The sequence below is a fragment of the Amblyraja radiata genome, chromosome 21, assembly GCF_010909765.2.
Source record: "Amblyraja radiata isolate CabotCenter1 chromosome 21, sAmbRad1.1.pri, whole genome shotgun sequence".
NCBI classification, from domain to species: domain Eukaryota; kingdom Metazoa; phylum Chordata; class Chondrichthyes; order Rajiformes; family Rajidae; genus Amblyraja; species Amblyraja radiata.
In genome coordinates this window covers 42,846,563-42,872,263 of record NC_045976.1, presented here as the reverse complement: position 1 = coordinate 42,872,263, position 25,701 = coordinate 42,846,563, and the positions used below count along the sequence as shown (strand labels likewise).

Below are 25,701 nucleotides of genomic sequence, written 5' to 3'. Positions count from 1 at the left end.
GGAATGGTTGAGGGATGTGGGACAAGTGTAGTTGGGCAACTTGGTCAGCATAGACGAGTGGGGCCAACGGGCCCGTTTGTGCTGTGTGACTCTGGCCTGGATAGAGTGGATGTGGAGAGGATCTTTCCACTAGTGGGAGAGTCTAAGACTAGAGGTCACAGCCTCAGAATTAAAGGACTTTATTTTAGGAAGGTTATAAGGAGGAATTTCTTTAGCCAGAGGTTGGTGAATCTATGGAAATCATTGCCACAGACGGCTGTGGAGGCCAAGTCAGTGGATATTTTTAAGGTAGAGCTAGATAGATTCTTGATTAGTACGGGTGTCAGGGGTTATGGGAGGAAGGCAGGAGAATGGGGTTAGGAGGAAGAGATGGACCAGCCATGATTGAATGTCGGAGTAGACTTGATGGGCCGAATGGCCTCATTCTTATGATAAAAGTTAAATTCAGTCGAGTGGCTGTAATTCCCTGGTCGTTTAATTGCCTTCCCTTGTATACAGGGGGTACCTCAGTTGGCATTTCCCTTGTGCCTCTGGATGGCACCAGCAAATGCCAATTAATGTGCCCGATAAAAGGCAATTGTAGAACAATCAGCGTTACTGTCGCCTCTGAAATCCTGTGCGATGGTCAGATGGGAATAAAATCCCCTGGAAAGCTTTTGGTTGGAATCTTCTGAGAAACCCAAACCTTGAAGCATTTTTAGTGTCAGCGTGATGCAGTGTGGAAACAGGCCCTTCAGCCCAACTTGCCCATACTAGCCAACATGTCCCAGCCACACTAGTCCCACTTGCCTGCGTTTGGTCCATATCCCTCCAGACCTGTCCTATCCATGTACCTGACTAATTGTTTCTGAAACATTGCCATAGTCCCAGCCTCAATTACCTCCTCTGGCAGCTCGTTCCGTACACCCACCACCCTTTGTGTGAAAAAGTTACCCCTCATTTTTTTTGAAAAGCTTGCAGAAGGATTGAACTGTTAGCGTTTAAAGATAGCCACAGTGACTAGTGGGGTGAGGCAAGGCTCAGTGCTGGGACTCCAGTGGAGGCCAATTCACAGGATGTTTTCAAGAGAGAGTTAGATTTACCTCTTAGGGCTAACGGAATCAAGGGATATGGGGAGAAGGCAGGAACGGGGTACTGATTCTGGATGATCAGCCATGATCATATTGAATGGCGGTGCTGGCTCGAAGGGCCGAATGACCTGCTCTTGCACCTATTTCTTCTGTTTCTATGTTCCTACCTGACATGCGTGACCTTCCCATTGCAGATCCCATTTTACACCCACAAGGAGACTGCTCAGACATCATCAGCTCATCGTTGGAAAGCCCAGATCCTGATGACTAGAGTACCTGCAACAGCAACACTGATCATTCACCGTGGGGGGGGATGGGGGGTCCTGATATTTCTACTATGGTGCTGCCTTCAAACTAACCTGCAAAACGTTGAGAAACCTAAAAGAATCATTGTCATTTGATTTCAATTTTCTGTGGTGCAGATTAACTAAATGTGACATTGTGCTACGGAATACATTCATTAAATACAACCCCCTTCCCCCTTATTATGTTATCAAAGATTAACAGATAGGATTATTTATTTGAACTGTTTGTGAAATGGAAGTTATTTTTTTTACCGGATGAACTAAGTTTCACCATTAAGACTGTTTGTAAGTTTCTAGTTTAGGGATCTTCAGCTTAAAGTAATTTTGTACAAACTCTATCCCCAAAAGCTTTGAACCACATCACCCCTTGTTTAATAACAAGGAACTGCAGATGCCGCTTTGTACCACAGAAAGGCTCAGAGTGCTGGAGTAACTCCGCGGGTCAGGCAGCATCTCTGGAGTAAATGGATACAGAGACAATAGGTGCAGGAGTAGGCCATTCGAGCCAGCATCACCATTCAATGTGATCATCCACAATCAGTACCCCGTTCCTGCCTTCTCCACATATTCCGTGATTCCACTAGCCCTAAGAGCTATATCTAACTTTTTTGAATGCATCTTGTGAATCAGCCTCCACTGCCTTCTGAGGCAGAGAATTCCACAGGTTCACAACACTGTGTGAAAAAGTATTTCCTCATCTCAGTTCTAAATGGCCTACCTCTTATTTTTTAACAGTGGCCCTTGGATCTGGACTCCCCTAACATTCCTGCATCTTGCGTGTCCAATCCCTTAATAATTTTATGTTTCTATAAGATCCCCTCTCATCCTTCTAAATTCCAGTGAATACAAGCCCAGTCTCTCCATTCTTTCATCATATGACAGTCCCGCCAACCCGGAAATTGACCTTGTGAACCTACGCTGCACTCCCTCAATAACAAGAATGACCTTCCTCAAATTAGGTGACGTTTCAGAGCGATGGAGTAACTCATGTGGGTCGGGCAGCACTTCTGGAGAATGTGGACAGGTGACGTTTTGGGTCTGAAGAAGGGTCCTGATCAGAAACGCCACCTATCCATGTTCTCCACAGATGCTGCCTGACCTGCTGAGTTACTCCAGCACTCTGAAACGTCACCTATCCATGTTCTCCACAGATGCTGCCTGACCCGCTGAGTTAATCCAGCACTCTGTGAAACATCACCTATCCATGTTCTCCACAGATGCTGCCTGACCCGCTGAGTTACTCCAGCACTCTGGGTCTTTCTTACCCATTGTTTTGATGGAGTGCACACACATTCATACCTTCTGTTGCCACTCTGTAGGATGTTAGAATCTCACTCTATGTATAACGAGTCAGATAAAAACAATACCCTAGTTCTGCCGCTCACAATAAATAGCAAACACGGAAAGGTAAAATTACAGACAAAATACCCAAAGCAAACTGCACTACAGCAATGATAAATTTGATAAAATACTTAATTTCACAAACCCTCCACCAATTACCCTCAATAGTATTCACCTTATTTTTTAATGCACAAATGAACAGAAAGCATAATGCAAGTTCAATGTATATAAATTATTTTATTACTATTTATTCTTTAAAACAAAGTAAATGCTTTCTTACAGTTGTGTTCTGCAGTACCAGTTCAGTCTTGGTTTGGCTGTCACTTCATTGTATAAACTCCATAGAGTTAAGTGGTTCCATGGTGCAATCATTTCCTTACTTAAAAGACAAAATAAACATTGGTCTTGCAGTATTCTTATTTCCATCTTGTGATATACTTTGTAAAAACTCATCATGGTCCGTCAAGTGCTTTGATTCAATAAAAGAAGGGGTGGAAATAATGCTGCTCGTACAAAAAGAGAACGTGTTCATCTCAAAACGTTGGCAAAGTCTGGAATGTTTAGTGCAAAAAGGTTTAAAATGTACTTCAGCAAGTGTTTGTGCCCTTTGCCCCAGCCGGCATCATGTGCGGAGAGCTGGCTCCAAGTCCGGTGTTGCTGCTGGTGAATCTGCCTCCACCGAGGCCGTACGTGGCGACACGGACAGGCAGGTCAGACAGCGTGGACCAGTGTCCGTGACGCTCCACCTGCAAGCGCTCATACACAGGGTGCTCTCCCTCGCTGGCGAATGGTGGCTCTCATTTCCCCACATCATGGAAGTACAAGTTGGCACATATACACAACAGGAGGATGCAAAACAAGTTGTAGTAGATCAGGTTGCGGAATTTGGGCTCCAGATCTCCTTTGCGATACCAGTAGATCTGAAAAAATATTACGTCGGTGCAACGTGAAAGAAGGTTCCTGGCATTAGAAAAATAGGTGCAGGAGGAGGCCATTCAGCCCTTTGAGCTAGCACCGCAATTCAATGTGATCATGACTGATCATCTAAAATCAGTACCCCGTTCCTGCCTTCTCCCCATATCCCTTGATTCCGTTAGCCCAAGAGCTAAATCAAACTCTCTCTTGAAAACATCCAGTGAATCGGCCTCCACTGCCTTCTGTGGCAGAGAATTCCACAGATTCACCACTCTCTGGGTGGAAATGTTTTACCTCATCTCAGGCCTAAATGGCCGACCCCTTATTCTTAAACTGTGTGGATGGCAACAGCGAGGATGGAGGGCAGTCAAGGACCAACAGAACCATTGCAGATGGGCATAGAGTGGATGTGAAGAGGATGTTTCCACTAGTGGAAGAGTCTAGGACCAGAGGTCACAGCCTCAGAATTAAAGGACGCTCTTTTAGAAAGGCGAGGAGGAACTTCTTTAGGCAGAGGGCAGTTAATCTGTGGAATTCATTGCCACAGAAGGCTGTGGAGGCCAAGTCAGTGGATATTTTTAAGGCAGAGATAGACAAATTCTTGATTAGAACATGTGTCACTGGTTATGGGAAGAAGACAAGAGAATGGGGTTGAGAGGGAGAGATAGATCCTGTGGATTGGAGGGTAGCTAATGTTATCCCACTTTTTAAGAAAGGCGGGAGAGAGAAAACAGAATTATAGACCAGTTAGCCTGACATCAGTGGTGGGGAAGATGCTGGAGTCAATTATAAAAGATAAGATAGCCGAACATTTGGATAGCAGTAACAGGATCGGTCCGAGTCAGTATGGATTTACGAAGGGGAAATCATGCTTGACTAATCTTCTGGAATTTTTTGAGGATGAAACAAGTAAAATGAACAAGTAGTGTATCTGGACTTTCAGAAAGCATTTGATAAGGTCCCACACAGATCAGTGGGCAAAATTAGAGCACATGGTATTGGGGGGGAAGAGTGCTGACATGGATAGAAAATTGGTCGGCAGACAGGAAACAAAGAGTAGGGATTAACGGGTCCCTTTCAGAATGGCAGGCAGTGACTAGTGGGGTACCGCAAGGCTCGGTACTGGAACCGCAGCTATTTACAATATACATCAATGATTTAGATGTAGGAATTAAAAGTAACATTAGCAATTTGCAGATGACACAAAGCTGGATGGCAGTGTGAACTGTGAAGAGGATGCTATGAGAATGCAGGTTGGGTGAGTGGGCAAATGCATGGCAGATGCAGTATAATGTGGATAAATGTGAGGTTATCCACTTTGGTGGCAAGAACAGGACGGCAGATTATTACCTGAATGGTGTCAGGTTAGGAAAGGGGAAGTACAACAAGACCTGGGTGTCCTTGTACATCAGTCACTGAAAGTATGCATGCAGGTACAGCAGGCAGTAAAGAAAGCTAATGGCATGTTGGCCTTCATAACAAGAGTTGAGTATGAAGGTGGAATCTCATGTAGATTGGGTGGTAAAGAATTTTGGTGTGCTGGCCTTTATAAATCAGAGCATTGAGTATAGAAGTTGGGATGTAATGTTAAAATTGTACAAGGCATTGGTGAGGCCAATTCTGGAATATGGTGTATAATTCTGGTCGCCAAATTATAGGAAAGATGTCAACAAATTAGAGAGAGTACAGAGGAAATTTACTATAATGTTGCCTGGGTTTCAGCACCTAAGTTACAGAGAAAGGTTGAACAAGATGGGTATTCTTTGGAGCGCAGAAGGTTAAGGGGGGGGACTTGATAGAGGTCTTTAAAATTATGAGAGGGATAGACAGAGTTGATGTGGATAAGCTTTTTCCATTGAGAGTAGGGAAGATTCAAACAAGAGGGCATGATTTGAGAATTAAGAGACAAAAGTTCAGGGGTAACATGAGGAGGAACCTCTTTACTCAGAGAGTGGTGGCTGTGTGGAATGAGCTTCCAGAGAAAGTGGTGAAAGCAGGTTTGTTTTTATCATTTAAAAATAAATTGGATAGGTATATGGACGGGGAAGGAATGGGTTATGGTCTGAGTGCAGGTAGATGGGACTAGGTGAGAGTAAGTGTTTGGCACGGACTAGAAGGGCCGAGATGGCCCCGATGTTGCATGTGGCCCCTGGTTCTGGACTCCCTCAACATCGGGAACATGTTTACTGCATCTAGCCCATCCAATCCTTTAATGATTTAATATGTTTCTATAAGATCCCCTCTCATCGTAATTTCCTGTGAATACAAGCCCAGTCGCTCCATTCTTTCATCCAATGACAGTCCCGCCATCCCAGGAATTAACCCGGGTAACCTATGCTGCACTCCCTCAATAGCAAGAATAAGGGATAGGCAATTTAGAACTGAGATGAGGAAAAACATTTTCACCCAGAGAGTTGTGAATTTGTGGAATTCTCTGCCTCAGAAGGCAGTGGAGGCCAATTCACTGGATGCATTCAAAAGAGAGATAGAGCTCTTAAAGATAGCGGAATCAAGGGATATGGGGAGACGGCAGGAACGGGTTTTTTGTGTGGATGATCAGCCATGACCACATTGAATGTCGTTGCTGGCTTGAAGGGCCAAATGGCCTACTCCTGCACCTATTGTCTATGTTTCTATGTAAGGCAATTAACTTAGAAACCTGTACATCTTTGAAGTGTGGGAGAAAACCGACGCGGTCACGGGGAGAACGTACAAACTCCGTACAAACAGCACCCATAGTCAGGATGGAACCTGGGTCTCCGGCGCTGTGAGGCCGCAACTCTACCGCTGTGCCACCCACGTTTGAGTACAGAACACGTATTTCTCCCTCCTGTAGACACAAAATGATGGAGTAACACAGGCAGCATCTCTGGAGAGAAGGAATGGGTGAGGTTTCGGGTCAAGACCCTTCTCCAGACACGCTGCCTGTCCCGCTGAGTTACTCCAGCATTTTGTGTCTACCTTTGATTTAAACCAGCGTCTGCAGTTCCTTCCTGCACATCTTCTCCTTCCCGTTAAGTCTTTCAATAATTAACACCAGTTCTGGGAAGGTTTCATATTCACCATCCACAGGAGTGACTAATGACCACACAAAGCAGATCACGAGATGTCAATACTTACAAGAACAGCAATTGGCGTGCAACTCAGTAAGATGCAGACAGCAAAGAAAATATTCAGCGGCTTAGGAGGTAATTGAGGGAAAACAAATGCACTAATGATCGTTACCTATGGGATGAAATTAGAAAGAAAACAGTAAGATGGATGAGACAAGGATTGATGCTGAGATTAGTACTTTCAACACAACACCGTGCCCTCTGGCAATCGATTCCCCTACTCTGGGCAAGAGATTCTGTGCTTCTATCCAATCTATTCCTCTCAAGGTTTTACGATACGATACGATAGAACTTTATTTATCCCAGGAGGGAAATTAATCTACCAACAGTCATAAAACACAAGATACATGAAATTAAAGTGACGAGTGAAAAGGATTGGGGATGTGCAAAGATTGGGGGGGGGGGGAGGGGGGAATCAGTCTACCCCACGACAGAAGGGGGAGGAGTTGTACAGTTTGATAGCCATGGGGAAGAAGGATCTCCTGTGGCGTTCTGTGCTGCATCTTGGTGGAACCAGTCTGTTGTTGAAGGTGCTCCTCAGGTTGACCAGTGTGTCACGGAGGGGGTGAGCTGTATTGTCCAGGATGCTCTGCAGTTTGAGGAGCATCCTCCCTTCCAAGACCACATGCCATGAATCAAACTCCGCCCCCAGCACGGAACCAGCCTTCCTGACGAGTTCATACACAAATGTACAGGAGGATTAACTACGCTAAAGTAATTCCACTGTACTTGGGTACACATGATTAAAGTACCTGTGAACCATTGGAACACACTGAGAAGCCATTGCTGATTCTAATTACAAACAGCCCAAGATTCCAGCCCTTGATACTTACTATTAGCAACAGTGAAGTGAGGAAACCAACCACAATGTTGATGATTCGATCCTGAAAGAGAAAAAAAAGATCAATTAAAATCTCAAAGGTAGACAAAAATGCTGGAGAAACTCAGCGGGTGAGGCAGTATCTATGGAGCGAAGGAAATAGGCAATGTTTCGGGTCGAGACCCTTCTTCAGACTGATGTGAGGGTGGAGGGGGCAGGTAGTCCCTACTTTCTCCTCCCCTTCTCAGCTCTCCCTCAGCCCACTGTCTCCTCCTCTTCCTTTCTCCTTCCCGGATCTCAGTGGGCCCAAGTGCCTGTTTCCGAGCTGTATCTCTGAAGTCACTTATTTGCCAATGGTGTTTAATTCTCATGTGTACCAGCAATTACTTTCTTACTTGCTGCAGCTTTATTGGTACATTTATGCAAGACGCACAAATAAATATACAATCAATAATATACCGGTTGACTTTAGACTTGAGACGGACCAGTTTCCGTGCTGCATCTCAAGTCTAAAGTCAACGGATTTATTATTGATTGTCTATTTATTTGTGTGTTTTGTATAAATGTACCTATAAAGCTGCAGCAAGTAACAAACTTGGATACAGCCCGGATACAGGCCCTTCGGCCCACTGAGTCCACACCGACCTGCGATCCCAGTACACCAACACTATCCTACACACTAGGTACAATTTACAAATTTTACTGAAGCCAATTAACCAACAAACCTGCACGTCTTTGCAGTGTGGGAGGAAACCGAAGCACCCGGAGAAAACCCACGCAGGTCACGGGGAGAACGTGCAAATTCTGTCGAGTCAGGATTGATCCCGGGTCTCTGGCATGGTGAGGCAGCAACTCTACCGCTGTGCCACCGTGTCACCCTATAACTTTGAGTGCAGCATTCTGTACTGTTGGAATGTAGGCCTAATAGATAACTAAATGAACACTAGGTTACAAAAAGCTAGTCCTGATCATACAGCATCATGAATACAACAATCAATGTTCAGATTGACATTTAAGATTTGATTACATCCAGGTTTTGGCATTTAACAGTAATGATGTTATTCACTCCAGAATCACAGGTTTTTATTAGATTTGCATTGCATCTTATCACTGCACATTGTAAGGAACTGAACCTTAAACCTCAGCGGTATGAACATTGACTTCTCCAATTTCAGGTAGTCCCTGCTTTCTGCCCCCTTCCCAGCTCTCCCACAGCCCACTGTCTCCGCCTCTTCCATTCTTCTTCCCGCCATCTCCCCCCCCCCCCCACCCCACCCCCACATCAGCCTGAAGAAGACAAAAATGCTGGAGAAACTCAGCGGGTGAGGCAGCATCTATGGAGCGAGGGAATAGGCGACATTTCGGATCGAGGCATGGAAAGCATCTATGGAGCGAGGGAATAGGCGACGTTTCGGATCAAGCCATGGAGAGCATCTATGGAACGAAGGAATAGGTGACGTTTCGGGTCTCGACCCAGAACGTCGCCTATTCCTTCGCTCCATAGATGCTGCCTCACCCGCTGAGTTTCTCCAGCATTTTTGTCTACTGCACATTGCAATGTCATTTCACCAACAGAAGATGTGCAACTTCAGAGTTGAAGCGTTGAGAGCAAGAGTAGAGAGATGGAGAGCATAATGACTGGTTGCATCACAGCCTGGATCAGCAACTCAAAGCCTCACGAACAAAGGATCTGCTTCCAAGATACCACCCAACCCAGGCAACTATGTGCGTGCTGGCCACAGAAGCAGATCTTCACTCACATATTACAAACGCTCCACACTCTTACATCTTTACTCTTACAGCAGCATTTCTTACTTTAACTGATCTTCTTAAACTCCTCTCCATACTCTGTGAATGGTTCGATTGTAATCATGTATTGTCTTTCTGCTGACTGGTTAGCACGCAACAAAAGCTTTTCACTGTACCTCGATACACGTGACAATAAACGACACTAAGGATTACAGAGTGGGAGACACATCACGGTTCTACTTGGCTGTTCTTTCTTATATCCTGTACAATGCTACGGATCAATTCACCTTGTAATATTATTTGTGTAGAAAGGAACTGCAGATGCTGGAGTAACTCAGCGGGACAGGCAACGTCTCTAGAGAGAGGAATGGGCGACGTTTCAGTTGAGACGTCTGAAGAAGGGTCTCAACACGAAATGTAACCCATTCCTTCTCTCCAGAGATGTTGCCTGTCCCACTGAATTACCCCAACATTTTGTGTCTAGCTTTGATTTATTATTTATGTTTAGTCTGCCGACCACCTTTTAATTTTTAATGGATAATTTTGTATAAATGTTTTAAAGTTTCCATTTATCCTGAATCTGAATATCCCTTGACAGCACATAATGGTTAATTGCTTTTATTTTTAATTGAAGCTTGTTTTTCTCAGTAGCAAGGAGCACCACCCAACCAATGTAATGGTGTAGGAAGGAACAGAAGATGTAGCAATGTTACAAAATTTTGAGATTTAAAAAATCAAGTCTGTAATTTATCCCATCAGATAAAGCATAAAAATAAGTTTAATTTGACACCTAATTCACTTTCATATCTCAAGTATTTAAAAAGTTATGGCCATTTTCATACTGGGAAATGAGCATCTTGTTCCCTATTGATTTTCTATGGACATAACAAAAAAGTTGTGATCGTGAACAGTCAAAAGCCCATAACTTTCTTAAAAATTAAGAGAACTGAATGAAATTTTCAGTTATCATAGATTGAAGCATTCTGAAACAAATATAAAATAATCTTACTTGGATGACCTGAAATTAAAGCATATAATTAGTTAGTTACCTAATTGTAGCTAATTTCAGACTTCAATTACTAGATCTAAACATCTATCCATTTCTTAATAAATGATTAACATTTTTAAATAGCCTAAATGTCCAAATAATATTCACAAATAATTCACAATAAAACATGATTTTAAAATCTCATTTACATTAATTTATAGGCCAAATGGAAGGAATTTAGTGTTTAATTGCTGTAAATAAATGTCCATTTAAATCAGCTTTCCAGTGGGTCCCTGTGGAACGCGCTGGTTTAGAACGTTCACATTGCGGTAGATTTGTGCCCCCAAATGCCGAGAAAAATACTGCGGGATATAATGGGCCCAAAATGAGCTACTCGCAATATTAAACTTTGTATAAAGGGATCTTTAGAAGCCCTTTTTAATGTAAAAATATACAGCATACCTTCAGACATTTGCTTTATGAGACCCTGCGGTTGCTGGCGGTCGCGGGTTTAGAGATTGATTTTTAAACTACTATAACTATTATTCAAGGCCTTTAAACCTAATAATAGCTTTTGCGACGGGGTCTTTCAGCGATTTTCGTTAATAATTAACTAGGCTGAACATTTTCGATTGGAACAGCTTAGAGAAAATCGCGTTTTAAACCCGCCCCCTCTAAACGGCGCCAAAATCGCGCACACTTGCAGCGACAGATTTTCAACGACGCTTCAGGTAGGCTTTGCAACATACCTAGAAGATGCTGGTTTACACCAAAGATAGATACAAAAGGCTGGAGTAACTCAGCGGGACAGACAGCATCTCTGGAGATCCTTCGCTCCAGACATGCTGCCTGTCCCGCTGAGTTACTCCAGCTTTTTTTGTCTACCAATGTACTGGTGTTACAAATCCTTGTTCCACAAAGCTTGGCAGCTCTTGTAATAATTATCAGTTTTGTTTATTGTCACGTGTACCGAGATACAGTGAAAAGCTTTTGTTGCGTGCTAGCCAGTCAGCGGAAAGACAATACATGATAACAATCGAGCCGTCCAGTGTACAGATACATGATAAGGGAATAACATTTAATGCAAGGTAAAGTCAGTAAAGTCCGATCAAAGATAGTCCGAGAGTCTTCAATGAGGTAGATAGTAGTTCAGGACCGCTCTCTAGTTGTGTTCAGTTGCCTGATAACAGCTGGGAAGAAACTGTCCCCGAATCCGGAGGTGTGCGTTATCACACTTCTGTACCTCTTGCCCAAGGGGAGAGGGGAGAAGAGGGAGTGGCCAGGGTGTGACAGGTCCTTGATAATACTGCTGCCATGCCGAGGCAGCCTGATACTTGTACTCCCAAGTTTCAGAGAGTCACACATCCGGTGCTATAGGGAAAAATAACTCAGCCCTATCCTGTTGTAATACATCTGTATTCGGAATTCCCAGTCAATCAGTACCTTCCGTTTGCTGGAATTCACAAAATACATTACATGGTTCTATCTGGAGTTTTTGTACATTGGAGATGCAATTTATTTAAAGTTAGTTACAATAATGGTTATCAAGCCTACTTGGCCATTCAAGTCTACTCCGCCATTCAATCGTGTCTGATCAATCTCTTCCTCCCAACCCCATTCTCCTACCTTCTCTCCATAACCCAACATCCGTACTAATGAATCATACAACCTATCAATCTCCGCCTTATTAAATACCCAATGACCTGGCCTCCACAGCCTTCTCAGTGGTTGATACTCAGTGCAAAACCAAAGTCCACAGATCCTCTGATCCCTTCCCACCCAAACCCAGTTGCATTCCCCTACAACTGCAGATGTAACACCTGCACCTATACCTGCTCCCTCACCTCCATCCAGGGACCCCGACAGTCCTTGCAGGTGAGATGGAGGTTCATGTCAGGCAGCATCTCTGGAGAAAACAGGTGACGTTTTGGGTCAGAACTCACCTCAGACAGGAAGTCTGAAGAAGGGTCCCGACCCGAAGCGTCACCTATCCATGTTCTCCACAGATGCTGCCTGACCCGCTGAGTTACTCCAGCACTCTGCGAAACGTCACCTATCCATGTTCTCCACAGACGCTGCCTGACCCGCTGAGTTACTCCAGCACTCTGTGAAACGTCACCTATCCATGTTCTCCACAGATGCTGCCTGACCCGCTGAGTTACTCCAGCACTCTGTGAAACGTCACCTATCCATGTTCTCCACAGATGCTGCCTGACCCGCTGAGTTACTCCAGCACTCTGTGAAACGTCACCTATCCATGTTCTCCACAGATGCTGCCTGACCCGCTGAGTTACTCCAGCACTCTGTGAAACGTCACCTATCCATGTTCTCCACAGATGCTGCCTGACCCGCTGAGTTACTCCAGCACTCTGTGAAACGTCACCTATCCATGTTCTCCATAGATGCTGCCTGACCCGCTGAGTTACTCCAGCACTCTGTGAAACGTCACCTATCCATGTTCTCCACAGATGCTGCCTGACCCGCTGAATTACTCCAGCACTGTGACATTTTCTGTAAACCAACATCTGCAGTTCCTTGTTTCTACATATTACAAGATTACAATTATATACTCCTATTATACTAGTCGTTGTTAAATATAACTATAAAGTTTGAGTGTGTGCTTTCACAATCTAAAAATAATTTGCATTGAAAATGTAGTCAACTCCCTGAAGATGCAAAACAAGTTTGTGAACCACTTAGCTTAAGAATTATTACCACCCATGTACCTGGAAATAGAAACGTACAAAAATAGCAATGGGAGAAAACGTAAGCAGGTCACGGGGAAAACGTACAAACTCCACACAGACAGCACCCATAGTCAGGATCGATCATGGGTCTCTGGCGCTGTGAAGCAGCAACTCTACTGCTGCATCACCGTGCCGCCCCAGATGTTATCAGGCAACCGAACAATCCTCTCACCAACTAGAGAGCAGTCCTGACCTCCCATCTACCTCATTGGAGACCCTCAGCCTATCTTTAATCGGACTTTACCTTGCACTAAACGTTATTCCCTTTATCCTGTATTACTGTGGATGGCTTGAATGTTATCATGTATTGTCTTTCCGCTGACTGGTTAGCACGCAACAAAAGCTTTTCACTGAACCTCGGTACAAGTGGCAATAAACTAAACTAATGTGCACAGGGATACTTCTGATAACCCGTCAACATTCACCTTTATTATGTCAATTATTCATTTTAAACACTTCAACTATTTTAATTCAAACTAAAAACAGGCACGGTGGCGCAGCGGTAGAGTTGCTGCCTCACAGCGCCAGGGACCCAGGTTCGATCCTGACTACGGGTGCTGTCTGTATGGAGTTTGTATGTTCTCCCTGTGACCTGCGTGGGGTTTTTTCCGGTTACTCCAGTTTCCTCCCGCATTCCAAAGACTTGAGTTTGCAGGTTAATTGGCTTTGGTTAAAAAAAAAAAAGTAAATTGTCCCTAGTGTGTAGGATAGTGCTGGTTGGCGGAGATTGCTGGTCGGCACAGACTCGGTTGGGGTGAAGGGCCTATTTTTGCTCTGTATCTCCAAACTAAAGTAACAAAATAAAGAAATGCAAGAGTCCTCTGGGCTCCAGTGACTCAGCTGAAACTAAATAAAAAATTGGCCAGCCTTCAAACGGCTGTGTGGAATGAGAAGATTGGAGATGGCAGTGGTAACTTGTACACGCCCTTACCCTCGCTGACGTCTCTCCAAACAAGGGCCGGTTGTCTTGTACACTAGTCCCGTATGACCTCGTGGCAAAGTCATCCATGGCAACTTTGGGCGGTGATACACTCTCATGCAGACGGTAATCTCACCAGCACTCCTTGGCCTTATCCCAAGCACATTGTGGAAACTGTATCTGCTTGAAGACATCGGACAGCTAGCGCTTCACGGGTTAGCTTTCTTCTTGATTCTCATGGTGAACGGCTCTGAGAAGTAAAAACCGAGACAGTTAGAACGAGCGAACCCTGCTGCTGCCGACTAGTCACAAGAAACAGAGTATCCACTGCACAAATGGACAGCGCATACGAGTACACTCCACTAAAGTAACCAAAACATCACATTATCAAATAAACCAGTCTGCTCCTTGCATAGATGCATTGTTATACGAGAACAAAACTCCTCATTAAGAACGACACAAGGCAAATAAGCTGCAATTAACTAATTTGCTTCACAACAAAAAGACATGTTCTAAAATGATTTTGTTTCCCTTTCCACTGAATCTCCGTCTGAAGAAGGGTTTCGATCCAAAACGTCACCTATCCATGTTCTCCACAGATGCTGCCTGACCCGCCGAGTTACTCCAGCACTCTGTGAAACATCACCTATCCATGTTCTCCACAGATGCTGCCTGACCCGCCGAGTTACTCCAGCACTCTGTGAAACATCACCTATCCATGTTCTCCAGAGATGCTGCCTGACCCGCTGAGTTACTCCAGCACTCTGTATCTATCTTTGACATGAACTGCCATCTTTTTAAATTTCACTCCTCCTCTTCTCTCCATATCTGACCCCCTTTTGTCACCTGTTCACCTCCAGCCTTTCACTTACTCCACCCATCTGCCCATCACCCCCCCTCCCCCATATCCACCTATCAATCGCCAGGGTTTATCCCACCGCCACCTCTCTCTCTCTCCCAGGTTTCTCCCCCCTCCCCACTCCAGCAGTGTGAAGGGTCCCAACCCAAAACGTCATCTGTCCGTTGCCTCCACAGATCTGCCTGACCCGCTGAGTTCCTCCAGCACTTTGCGCTTTGATTGTGGCACAGAAGCAGGAGCTTTGTGTGTAATTCAGTTCCATCCATCTCCAAAGGTGAAAAGTCCTGTCTCCACTACCCTCTAAAACTCAGCCCTACCCTAAACCCATGCCCTCTGGTTTCACACCCCACTGCTGTGGAGAAGGGTGTTTTGCTGAAAGTAAGCGTGCAGGTACAAGAGGCAGTGAAGAAAGGATTTATATTTAGGAGCAAAGAGGTCCTACTGCAGTTGTACAGGGCCCTTGTGAGACTGTACCTGGAGTATTGTGTGCAATTTAGGTCTCTTAGTTTGAGGAAGGACATTATTGCCATTGAGGGAGTGCAGCATAGGTTCACCAGGTTAATTCCCGGGATGAAAGAATGGAGCGACTGGACTTGTATTCACTGCAATTTGGAAGAATGAGAGGGGATCTGATAGAAACGTAAAATTCTTCAAGGATTGGACAGGCTAAATGCAGGAAAAATGTTCCCGATGTTCGGGGAGTCCAGAACCAGGGGTCACAGTTTAAGAATAAAGAGTAGGCCATCTTAGACCGGGAGCGGGGCCGTACATCGCCCAGCGCGGCCTAAAATGGCCGTGGGACTTACCATCGCCCGCCTGGGGCTTCAAAATCGGGAGAAAAATGGAGAGCAGGGGAGAGAAAAGACTTTGCCTTCCATCACAGTGAGGAGGTTCACTGTGATGGATGTTTCTGTAAATTGAATTGTGTGTATGTCTGTAGGAAATTGTCTTTGTTTGTATGGCTGTGGAAACGGAGTTTCGTTTGAGCCTCACTGAGGTTCAAATGACATATAATAAATATTGTATATTGTATTGTATTTAGGACTGAGATGAGGAAACATTTTTTCACCCAGAGAGTTGTGAATCTGTGGGATTCTCTGCCACAGAAGGCAGTGGAGGCCAATTCACTGGATGTTTAAGAGAGAGTTAGATATAGCGCTAAGGGCTAACGGAATCAAGGGATATGGGGAAAAGGCAGGAACAGGGAACTGATTTTGGATGATCAGCCATGATCATATTGAATTGCGGTGCTGGCTCGACGAGCCGAATGGCCTCCTCCTGCACCTATTTTCTATGTTTCTTTGTTTGCCATCTACCCCTCATTGTGCATACGTCCTCCTGGGGAAGAGGGGAATGAGGGGTGATCTTGTAGATGTGCATAAGTTCATGGAGAATAGAATAGAATATATTTATTGTCTGGATTTGGATAGTTTATTGTCTGGTTTGGATAGTTATATGGATGGGAAAGGAATGGAGGGTTATGGTCTGAGCGCAGGTATATGGGACTAGGGGAGATTATGTGTTCGGCACGGACTAGAAGGGTCGAGATGGCCTGTTTCCGTGCTGTAATTGTTATATGGTTATATTATATGGTTATTGTCATTGCACAAAACTGAGCAACGAAATTCCATTTGCTTCTCCTCCGTTAAAAGAAATACAACACAACAACCAATACACATATGTACAGTTAATAGTAAAATAATAGATACATTTTTAAAAGAGTTTAAAATAATTTAGCGGTATTCCTCGAAGTTACTTCTTGCTTCCCAGTGTTCACTGTTGGAGTTAAGCTCTTTTACCGCACATGGGTAGAAACTATTTTTTAGTCTACCGGTGCGAGCCTGCAGAGACCTGAGTCGCCTCCCCGAGGGTAGCAGAGTAAAAAGGTGGTTGGCAGGGTGGGATGTGTCCTTCTTGATATTTATGGCCCTGCGCAAGCATCTGGCCTTGTATATGTCATCCAAGGAGGGCAGGTTAGCGTTTGTAATGCGCTGCGCAGTTTTTATAATTTCCTGCAGCGCCCTCCTCTCAGCCACAGTACAGCTGGCAAACCACACCAGGATTCCATAGGTGAGGATACTTTCCACAGCAGCAGCGGCTGTGAGACGTTAGCTCTCCGTAGAGACCTCAGGAAATACAGCCGCTGATGAGACTTCTTCAAGAGAGTGACGGTGTTCATTTGCCATTTGAGGTCCTGGGAGATGTTTATTCCCAGGAACCTAAAGTCGTTGACTCTCTCCACCATGTCTCCTTTGATGTATAAGGGAGCAGAATAGAGAGGGTGAACACACAGTCTCTTGCCCAAAGTCAGGGAATCGAGGACCAAAGGCCTTTGGCTTAAGGTGAGGGGGAAAAGATATAATACGAACCCGAGGGTGTATGGAACGAGTTCCTAGCAGTGGTAGTTGAAGCAGGTATGATCACAATCTTTAAAGGGCATTTGGACATGGATGTGGACAGGACAGGTTTGGAGGGATATGGGCCAAACGCAGGTAGGTGGGACTGGTGTAGCTGGGACATGTTGGTTGGTGTGGGCAAGTTGGGCCGAAGGGCCTGTTTCCACACTGTATCACTCTATGACTATGAATCACAGTGCCCGCATCAATACATGCTGTAACCTCTCCAAAAAATTCAATCACATTAGTCGTAATGTGTCTCCCCCTAACAAAGCCATACTGGCTGTTTGAAATTAATCCCTGTCTGATTAATCCCAATCAGAGGCCGATCTGATCGCTAGCAGTGGCTTTAGACTCACCAGCCTGTGGTTCGCTAGCTTATCCCTACTGCCTTTCTTGAATAAATAGCCCGGGTGGCGAGTAAATTCCTTCCATGCCCCTGGTCAATCTTGTCCTTGATAAAGTTGTGTGTACAAAGAAACTAAAGATGCTGGTTCACACCAAAGATAGACAGAGCGCCGGAGTAACTCAGCATCTCTAAAGGTCAGGCAAAGCTCCATGTTCTCCACAGATGCTGCTGCACCCGCTGAGTTACTCCAGCACTCTGTAAAACGTCACCTATCCATGTTCTCCACAGATGCTGCCTGACCCGCTGAGTTACTCCAGCACTCTGTGAAACGTCACCTATCCATGTTCTCCACAGATGCTGCCTGACCCGCTGAGTTACTCCAGCACTCTGTGAAACGTCACCTATCCATGTTCTCCACAGATGCTGCCTGACCCGCTGAGTTACTCCAGCACAGTGTCTATCGTCGATGATATAGCGACCATTCGCACAATCCCCATACCCCTCTCGATTCAGCCCCTAAATTCTATCTCGTGTCACATAATCAGTTTATGAAAAGTACATATAGATTGTGTCTGTTTTTGTTGCTGCCACCTGTTTCCTTTACATTTCCTGTGTTTTAAACATAAATCCCACAAAACCGGAAAACGAAAAAGGTTCTTACAAAAGCAGAAGTTACACGATTGAGTGGTGGGTGTTTTTGACGTGGGGGTTTCTTGGAGCTGTAGTTGGCTTCCTCGCTGTGATGGCTGAACTATGCTACCTAGAACAGGCTGCTGTTTCATCTTCTTCACCAAATCATTAAGTTCTAGGAGTAGAATTAGACCATTCGGTCCATCAAGTCTACTCCGCCATTCAATCATGGCCGATCTATCTTCCCCTCTGAACCACATTCTCCTGCCTTCTCCCCATAACCCCTAACACCTGTACCAATCAAGAATCTATCTATCTACCTTTATTTAGTTTAGAAATACAGCGCTGAAGTAAGCCCTTCGGCCCACTGAGTCCGCACCAACCAGCGATCCCCGTACACTAACACTATCCTACACACATTAGGGACAATTTACATTCATACCAAAGTCAATTAACCTGCAAAAGTGTACGTCTTTGGAGTGTGGGAGGAAACCGAAGATGTCGGAAAAAACCCACAGGTCACGGGGGAGAACGTACAACTCCGTACAGACAGCACCCGTAGTCAGGATGGAACCCGGGTCTCTGGTGTTGTGAGGCAGCAGCTCTACCGCTGCCGCCCTATCTATGTGTAAAAATATCCTGGTGGTTATTCCTTTGCACGGTTGCTATCCCCAACCCTCGCCGTTTACAACCATGTGGGGGAAGAGGAGAAAGACAGAACGAGCCAGCCAGCTCTCAGAGTTGATGCAAGCAGCTAACTCCCATCCATCTGTGCCACAGATCCCCCAATAAATAATTGTGAAAGGCAAATCAACTCCTGCTCTTTTGCAGTGTTTTAAATCAAACATGCAGTGGTTGAAACCACAGGCCATCAATCTTGTGGATGGAGAGGAGACCGGCTGATGTGGATCTGGCCATCAATCTGTTCACTCAACAAACACATCTATTACGTTACTTCCTGCCATGAAACTCTCTGCTGGTGTCAGCTGAAATAATGGGGTCATGGTGAGAGAATAGTAAAGCATGGAGATGGAAAACGATTCTACAGGAGAGCACACTGCACACTTATGGGATAATGTGGCTCACACATTTTAAAATAACCGTGCTTCTAAATTCAGCTAAATAATGCGGCTGCAAAACAATAGGGCACGGGCGGCCCGGTGTCGCAGCGGGTAGAGCTGCTGCCTCACAGCGCCAGAGACCCGGGTTCCATCCTGACTACGGGGGGGGGGGGGGGCGTGTGTGTGTGTGTGTGTGTGTGTGTGTGTGTGTGTGTGTGTGTGTGTGTGTGTGTGTGTGTGCCTGCGTGTGTTCGTTCTCCAAGTGACTGTGTGGGTAGGTAGTGGATGAACAAGTGGGATAACATAGAACTAGTGTGAACGGGTGATCGCTGGTCGGCGTGGACCCGGTGGGTTTTAGTTTAGTTTACAGATACAGCACGGAATTCAATCTGTCTGATTCAGTCTGAAGAAGGGTTCCGACCCGAAACAACGCAGCCTGTCCCACTGAGTTACTCCAGCTTTTTGTGTCTTTCATAGGAATGATTAATCAGCACTGCCTTGTAGGAAGCAATTGAACATGGGTAACATTAATGCTTAAGCCATTAATAAAAATAAAATTCTACGAGAGGATGGAGGGTGGTTTTATAGAGGTGCATAAGATTATGTGGGGAATAAGGAGTGAAAATGCACAGTCTTTTACCAAGAGTAGGGGAGTCAAGAACCAGAGGACATGGGTTTAAATTGAGAGTGGAAAGATTTAATAGGATGTGGTCATAGGAACCTGTTTTTCCACAGAGGGTGCGGTGTAGATGGAATGAGTTGCCAGAACAGGTCGTTGAGCAGGTACTAAAACAACATTTAAAGGAGATTTGGACTGGTACATGCATAGGACAGGTATGGCCCAAATGCTGGCAGGTGGGACAAGTGTAGATGGGGCATGCTGGTCGGCGTGGGCAAGTTGGGTGACGGGTCTGTTTCCACTCTGTATGACTCCATGACCGGGCTATGACCCTCAGATCCACATCAGCCGGTCTCCTCTCCATCCACAAGTCCAATCTCCGCAGTTTTGGGGACAGAGTCTTCTCCAGGGCAGCTCCCAGGCTCTGGAACTCCCTCCCCCAATTGATCCGCAATTCCGTGTCCCTCACCATCTTCCAGTCCCGCCTCAAGACCCATCTCTTCACCTCTGCCTATCCTTAGCCCCACGTCCCCCTCCCTTTTCATCTGTGCATGAATTGCCTCATATTGTGTTTTGAATTGAATTCTGTCTTTAATTTGTGTACTAGTCATGTCTCTACTATTTATTTCATTCCCGTTACATGTTTTTCCTCTACTTGCTAAATTTTTGTAAGGTGTCCTTGAGACTCTTGAAAGGCGCCCATAAATAAAATGTATTATTATTATTATTAAGTGCTAAAGATGAGGGGAGGTTAAACTAAGTGCTCTGTACGACTGAGATAGCGCAGGCAGTAGGCCATCCACATCAAAGCCATTTGCAGTGTTGTTAGTCTCCAGTGAACAGTCATTGCACAATCTCCACGTTTGATGATTTCCGAATAAACAAATAGCTCAGCTCAACATCAAACTGTGCAGCCAATATTTGAACATTTGATATGTATGCAAAGATACACAAAACAACCTCTTGTCCAAGCTCAGCGGGTCAGGCAGCATCTGTGGAGAACATGGATAGGTGACGTTTCACAGAGTGCTGGAGTAACTCAACGGGTCAGGCAGCATCTGTGGAGAACATGGATAGGTGACGTTTCAGGTCAGGACCCTTCTTCAGACCGATTCTACAACCTCTCATCCACACAGACAGTGTATTCAGAACCCTAGTTTTTCCAATTCCATGTTCCGGAGTACAGCAAGTCTAGAGTTTAGAGATACAGCATGGGAACTGACCCTTCGGCCCACTGGATCTTGCACCAACCAGCGATCCCACACACACTAACACTATCCATCCTACAAACCAGCAGAAAATTTCAATGAACTGTCTTTGACACAAAACATTCTCTCTCGTTTGCCCTACAAGTACCTCCAGAACTCCCTGCTGTTATTTTGCATTTCAATCATCTGCAATAATTTGCTGTTGTACTAAAGCACATCTCAGTCAGAGAGGAGTCTATGCCCAATCATTGAACTCCTGGAATTTGCAACCTACTCATACATACATCTCCTTGTATCCTTTGAAAGACCTTTGTTAACCAGTAGTGTTACTATTAACCATCGCTGTTTCTGCAGGAGTCTCCACACATCTGCCAACTTCTACCTGTGTTAAATGCTTCCCAATTAGGGTTAGGGTTAGCAGATACAGCACGAAAACAGGCCCTTCGGCCCATGGAATCTGCACCGACCAGCGATCCCCACTAGGGACAATTTACACTTATACCAAGTATACAAACACAAGCCAATTATCCTACACGTCTTTGGAGTGTGGTTGGAAACCAAAGATCTCAGAGAAAACTCACGCGGTGAATGTAAAAACAGGCAGCACCCGTATTCAGGATTTAAGCCGGGTCTCTGGCGCTGCAAGCGCTGTAAGGCAGCAACTCTACCGCTGCACAACCGTTCTGCCCCAACGATGGGTGGAGTAAGTGGCAAGGGCTGGAGGTGAACTGGAGACAAAAGGGTGTCAGATAACAAATGGAATGGAATACTTTATTGTCACATGTGACTAGGCACGGTGAGATTCTTTGCTGCGTACCCAATGTACACAAATAGCAGCCACCTACGGCACTGACAAAGTTAAAGCACGCCTGCTCCTCCTTTTGCTTGCTCTGGAGAGAAGAGGCATGAAATGTAACGCCAGGCGTGGGATAAAGGTGGAAGGGGAGAGTGTCAGGAGAGTTGGGGGTGGGGAGGGGAGTTCAGGAAAAGAAGGGTGGGGCAGTGCAAGAAATGAGAGGCCTAAATTGTACAGAAAACATAAACAAGCTGCTGGAGTAACTCAGCAGATCAAGCAGCAGCTATGGTGGGGGAACAGTCTACGTTTTTGATCAAAACACTGCATCAGGTTAACTGAATCTGAATTGTATAATGTTTCTTTACACTTCATTCCCATGGAGTCCAGAGTCAGCCTGATAATTCAACACTCCACAGCAAAGATGTGGTGTCCAGAACCATTAGGTGTGGTCCAGTCATGTAGTATAACGCCCTCTTACTTCAGTCATTTGGACAAGAGCACAAAGAGTGGTGGGTGTATGGAGCGAGCTTCCGGAGGAGGAAGTTAAGGCAGGGACTATCACAATATTTAAGAAACATTGAGGCACGTACATACAAAGGACAGGTTTAAAGGGCTATGGGCCAAACGCAGGCAGGTGGGACTAGTGTAGATGGGGCATGTTGGTTGGCATGGGCAAGCTGGGCCAAAGGGCCTGATTCCGTTCTGTGTGACTTTAGGCTAAGAAACAAAAGCAACTCGCGAACCTATTCACCCGTGACAATGTTACACACCAGCATCAAAGAGAGACATCTACTAGTGCGGCACAGCGTAGAGTTGCTGCCTCACAGCGCCAGAGACCCGGGTTCCATCTCTACTACAGGTGCTGTCTGTACGGAGTTTGCACGTTCTCCCCATGACCTGCGTGGGTTTTCTCCAGGTGCTCCAATTTCCTCCCACACTCCAAAGACACGCAGGTTTGTAGGTTAATTGGTTTGATAAAGTTGTAAATCACCCCTAATGTGTAGGGATGGTGCTTGGGTACGGGGTGATCGCTGGTCGACCCCACCAGTCAGAGCACCACCAGACTCAGGAACAGCTTCTTCCCCTCTATTATCAGGCTTCTGAACAGTCCTTCCATAAGCTAGGGTACTGTCCGATTCACCTCTACCCCATTGCGGACATTGGACTTGTCTGTGGAACTGATGCACTACAATGCTGAGAACTATATTCTGCACTCTGTATCTTCCCCTTTGCTCTACCTAGACACAAAGAACCACAAATGCTGGTTTACAATCAGTCTGAAGTAGGGCCCTGACCTGAAACATTACCTATCCATGTTCTCCAGAGATGCTGCCTGACCCGCTGAGTTACTCCAGCACTCTGAAACGTCACCTATCCATGTTCTCCACAGATGCTGCCTGACCCACTGAGTTACTCCAGCACTCTGTGAAACGTCACCTATCCATGTTCTCCAGAGACGCTGCCTGACCCGCTGAGTACTCCAGCTTTTTGTGTCTATCTTCAGTTTAAACAGTCAAATTAAGTTCTTTCCTGAACACCTATTATCCGATTCCTTTGGATAGCATGCAAAACAAAGCTTTTCACTGGACCTCAGCTCACATGACAATAATAAATGTAAACTTGCGTCAGGTTGGCTTCACCACAGCCCAAGACATAGTAGTGGTAGGCTGGCAGAAGGAATAAGGCCTATATATTTGAGGATGAAGTAGGGACCAAAGGGGGCTTCTCAAATACAGCAAGGCTAAAATAAATACCACACAACTATCAAAACTCAAGCACTATAACCTGAAGGCATTTAGAAAAATAAATTTAACTTTTTGGGGATTTATTACAAATCCTTGCAATAACAACATATTATTTGTTCCTTCAGCAGACCAGTGTAAATGCCGCGACAGGCAATAATAAAACCAAACCAGGGGCATCCTGAGAGGAGGTTGTGTGGATGCAGGTGGATTTGGGGGTGGGAAAGAAAGGGAGACCTTGAGTCTGGGGGTGGAGGAAGAGAGAAAGACAGTGGGTCTAGGGAAGGGGGTGAAGAGAGAGACACACATTGGGTGTGGGGTGTGGGAATGAGTTGGGGGGGAAAGATGCTAAGTCTGGTGGGAATGAGGGGGATGATGGGGAGAGTTGCTGGGGAGAGATGTGGTGGTGGTGGTGGTGTAGGATGAGAGGAGAAGAATGGAAGAATGACCCTGAGTGGTGGGATGGGAGGTATTAGCCGACCCCCTCACCTTCTATCCCTCCCTCACTGGATCCCACACTCCTCTCCCCACCATTCCCTACTCAGCCCCACTCCTCCCTCCCTCCATTCTGCCTCCCCCACCCTCACCACATCCTACCCCTCTCCCTCAGCCCCTTCACTCCTCCCCTCACACACACCCCCCTACACTCCACCTCCCCCACTAGATCCTGTTTCCCCTCCACCTCTCATTCACTCACCCTCCCCCCCCTCACTACCCACTCCCCCCTCACCCATTATACCCCCATTCCCTCACTACCTCTCCCCACCCCCCTCTGTGTCCCCTCCACCTGCTGTCCCTCAGCAACCCTCCCCCACTATCCCCTCCCTCACTATCCCCCCACACACCTGTCCCCCAGCAACACTCACTCACTCACCCTCCCTTTCCAGTCCGCGTCCCCACGCCGTCTCCCCACCAGCCCGCGCCCGGCGGAGCGCACGCAAACACAAATGGCCGCCCGCCCGCCGCTCTTAAAGGGACAGGACCAGCGCGCGCCCCCGACACCCCCCACACACACACACACACAGGCGCGCCCCCGACACATACAGGCGCGCCCCCGGGCGGGGAGGAGTGAGGCACGGTCCCGGTCCCAGACCAACCCGACAGCCGAGGTGAGGTGAGATGAGTTAGCCCAGCCTGCCCGCTGTTGGTGGCTGTGCTGCAGTAGCAGTAGTGTCTGATGGTGAGGGGATGTGTGTGAGGGGGTGAGGAGTATACTTGAGGGTGGGGGTATATTTGAGGGTGAGGGTATATTTGAGGGTGAGGGTATATTTGAGGGTGGGGGTATATTTGAGGGGGTGAGGGTATATTTGAGGGTGGGGGTATATTTGAGGGTGAGGATATATTTGAGGGTGGGGGTATATTTGAGGGTGAGGATATATTTGAGGGTGAGGGTATATTTGAGGGTGAGGGTATATTTGAGGGTGAGGGTATATTTGAGGGGGTGAGGGTATATTTGAGGGGGTGAGGGTATATTTGAGGGGGTGAGGGTATATTTGAGGGTGGGGGTATATTTGAGGGGGTGAGGGTATATTTGAGGGTGGGGGTATATTTGAGGGGGTGAGGGTATATTTGAGGGGGTGAGGGTATATTTGAGGGTGAGGGTATATTGAGGGTGAGGGTATATTTGAGGGGGTGAGGTCTATTGAGGGGTGAGGGTATATTTGAGGGGGTGAGGGTATATTGAGGGGGTGAGGGTATATTTGAGGGTGGAGGGTATATTTGAGGGGGGTGAGGTATATTTGAGGGGGTGAGGGTATATTTGAGGGGGTGAGGGATATTGAGGAGGTGAGGGTATAATTTGAGGGTGGGGTATATTTGAGGGGTGAGGGTATATTTGAGGGGGTGAGGTATATTTGAGGGTGGGGGTATATTGAGGGGGTGAGGGTATATTTTGAGGGTGGGGGTCTATTTGAGGGGTGAGGGTATATTTGAGGGTGGGGTATTAATTTGAGGGGTGAGGGTATATGGAGGGTGAGGGTAATTTGAGAGGGTGAGGGGATATTTGAGGGTGAGGGTACTTTTGAGGGGGTGAGGGTATATTTGAAGGGGTGAGGGTATATTTGGAGGGGGTGAG

At 46.1% G+C, this 25,701-nt stretch overlaps 2 protein-coding genes across 6 annotated transcripts in view; one reads left to right on the top strand and one right to left on the bottom strand.

Moving 5' to 3' along the window:
* Positions 1-3,129, top strand: part of dmtf1 (cyclin D binding myb like transcription factor 1) — a 30,118-nt gene extending 26,989 nt beyond the window's left edge. For 4 of the 5 annotated variants that reach the window (XM_033040209.1, XM_033040211.1, XM_033040212.1 and 1 more), the window contains exon 16: positions 1,265-1,871. In XM_033040209.1, coding sequence (XP_032896100.1) covers positions 1,265-1,341 — 77 coding nt within the window. In that variant the 3' untranslated portion in view covers positions 1,342-1,871. Of the gene's footprint in view, positions 1-1,264 lie in introns of all 5 variants that reach the window. The other variant, XM_033040210.1, reaches the window with a different exon arrangement.
* On the bottom strand, positions 2,934-24,652 carry tmem243 (transmembrane protein 243). The gene is made up of 5 exons (XM_033040214.1): positions 24,502-24,652; positions 13,980-14,217; positions 7,578-7,628; positions 6,752-6,856; positions 2,934-3,636 (listed from the first exon to the last, which is right to left on the bottom strand). Exons 2-5 carry the CDS (start codon positions 14,055-14,057, stop codon positions 3,514-3,516), a joined length of 357 nt encoding a protein of 118 aa, XP_032896105.1. The 5' UTR covers positions 14,058-14,217; positions 24,502-24,652; the 3' UTR covers positions 2,934-3,513.
* Between the last annotated feature and the right edge of the window lie 1,049 nt (positions 24,653-25,701).

Coding starts and splice junctions, on each gene's coding strand:
- tmem243 (XM_033040214.1), bottom strand. CDS start 14,057: ATGGATGACTTTGCCACGAGGTCATACGGGACTAGTGTACAAGACAAC. Junction 7,629..13,979: donor TTGGAGAGACGTCAGCGAGG/GTAAGGGCGTGT, acceptor TTTCTCTTTCAG/GATCGAATCATCAACATTGT. Junction 3,637..6,751: donor GCACGCCAATTGCTGTTCTT/GTAAGTATTGAC, acceptor ATATTTTTTCAG/ATCTACTGGTATCGCAAAGG.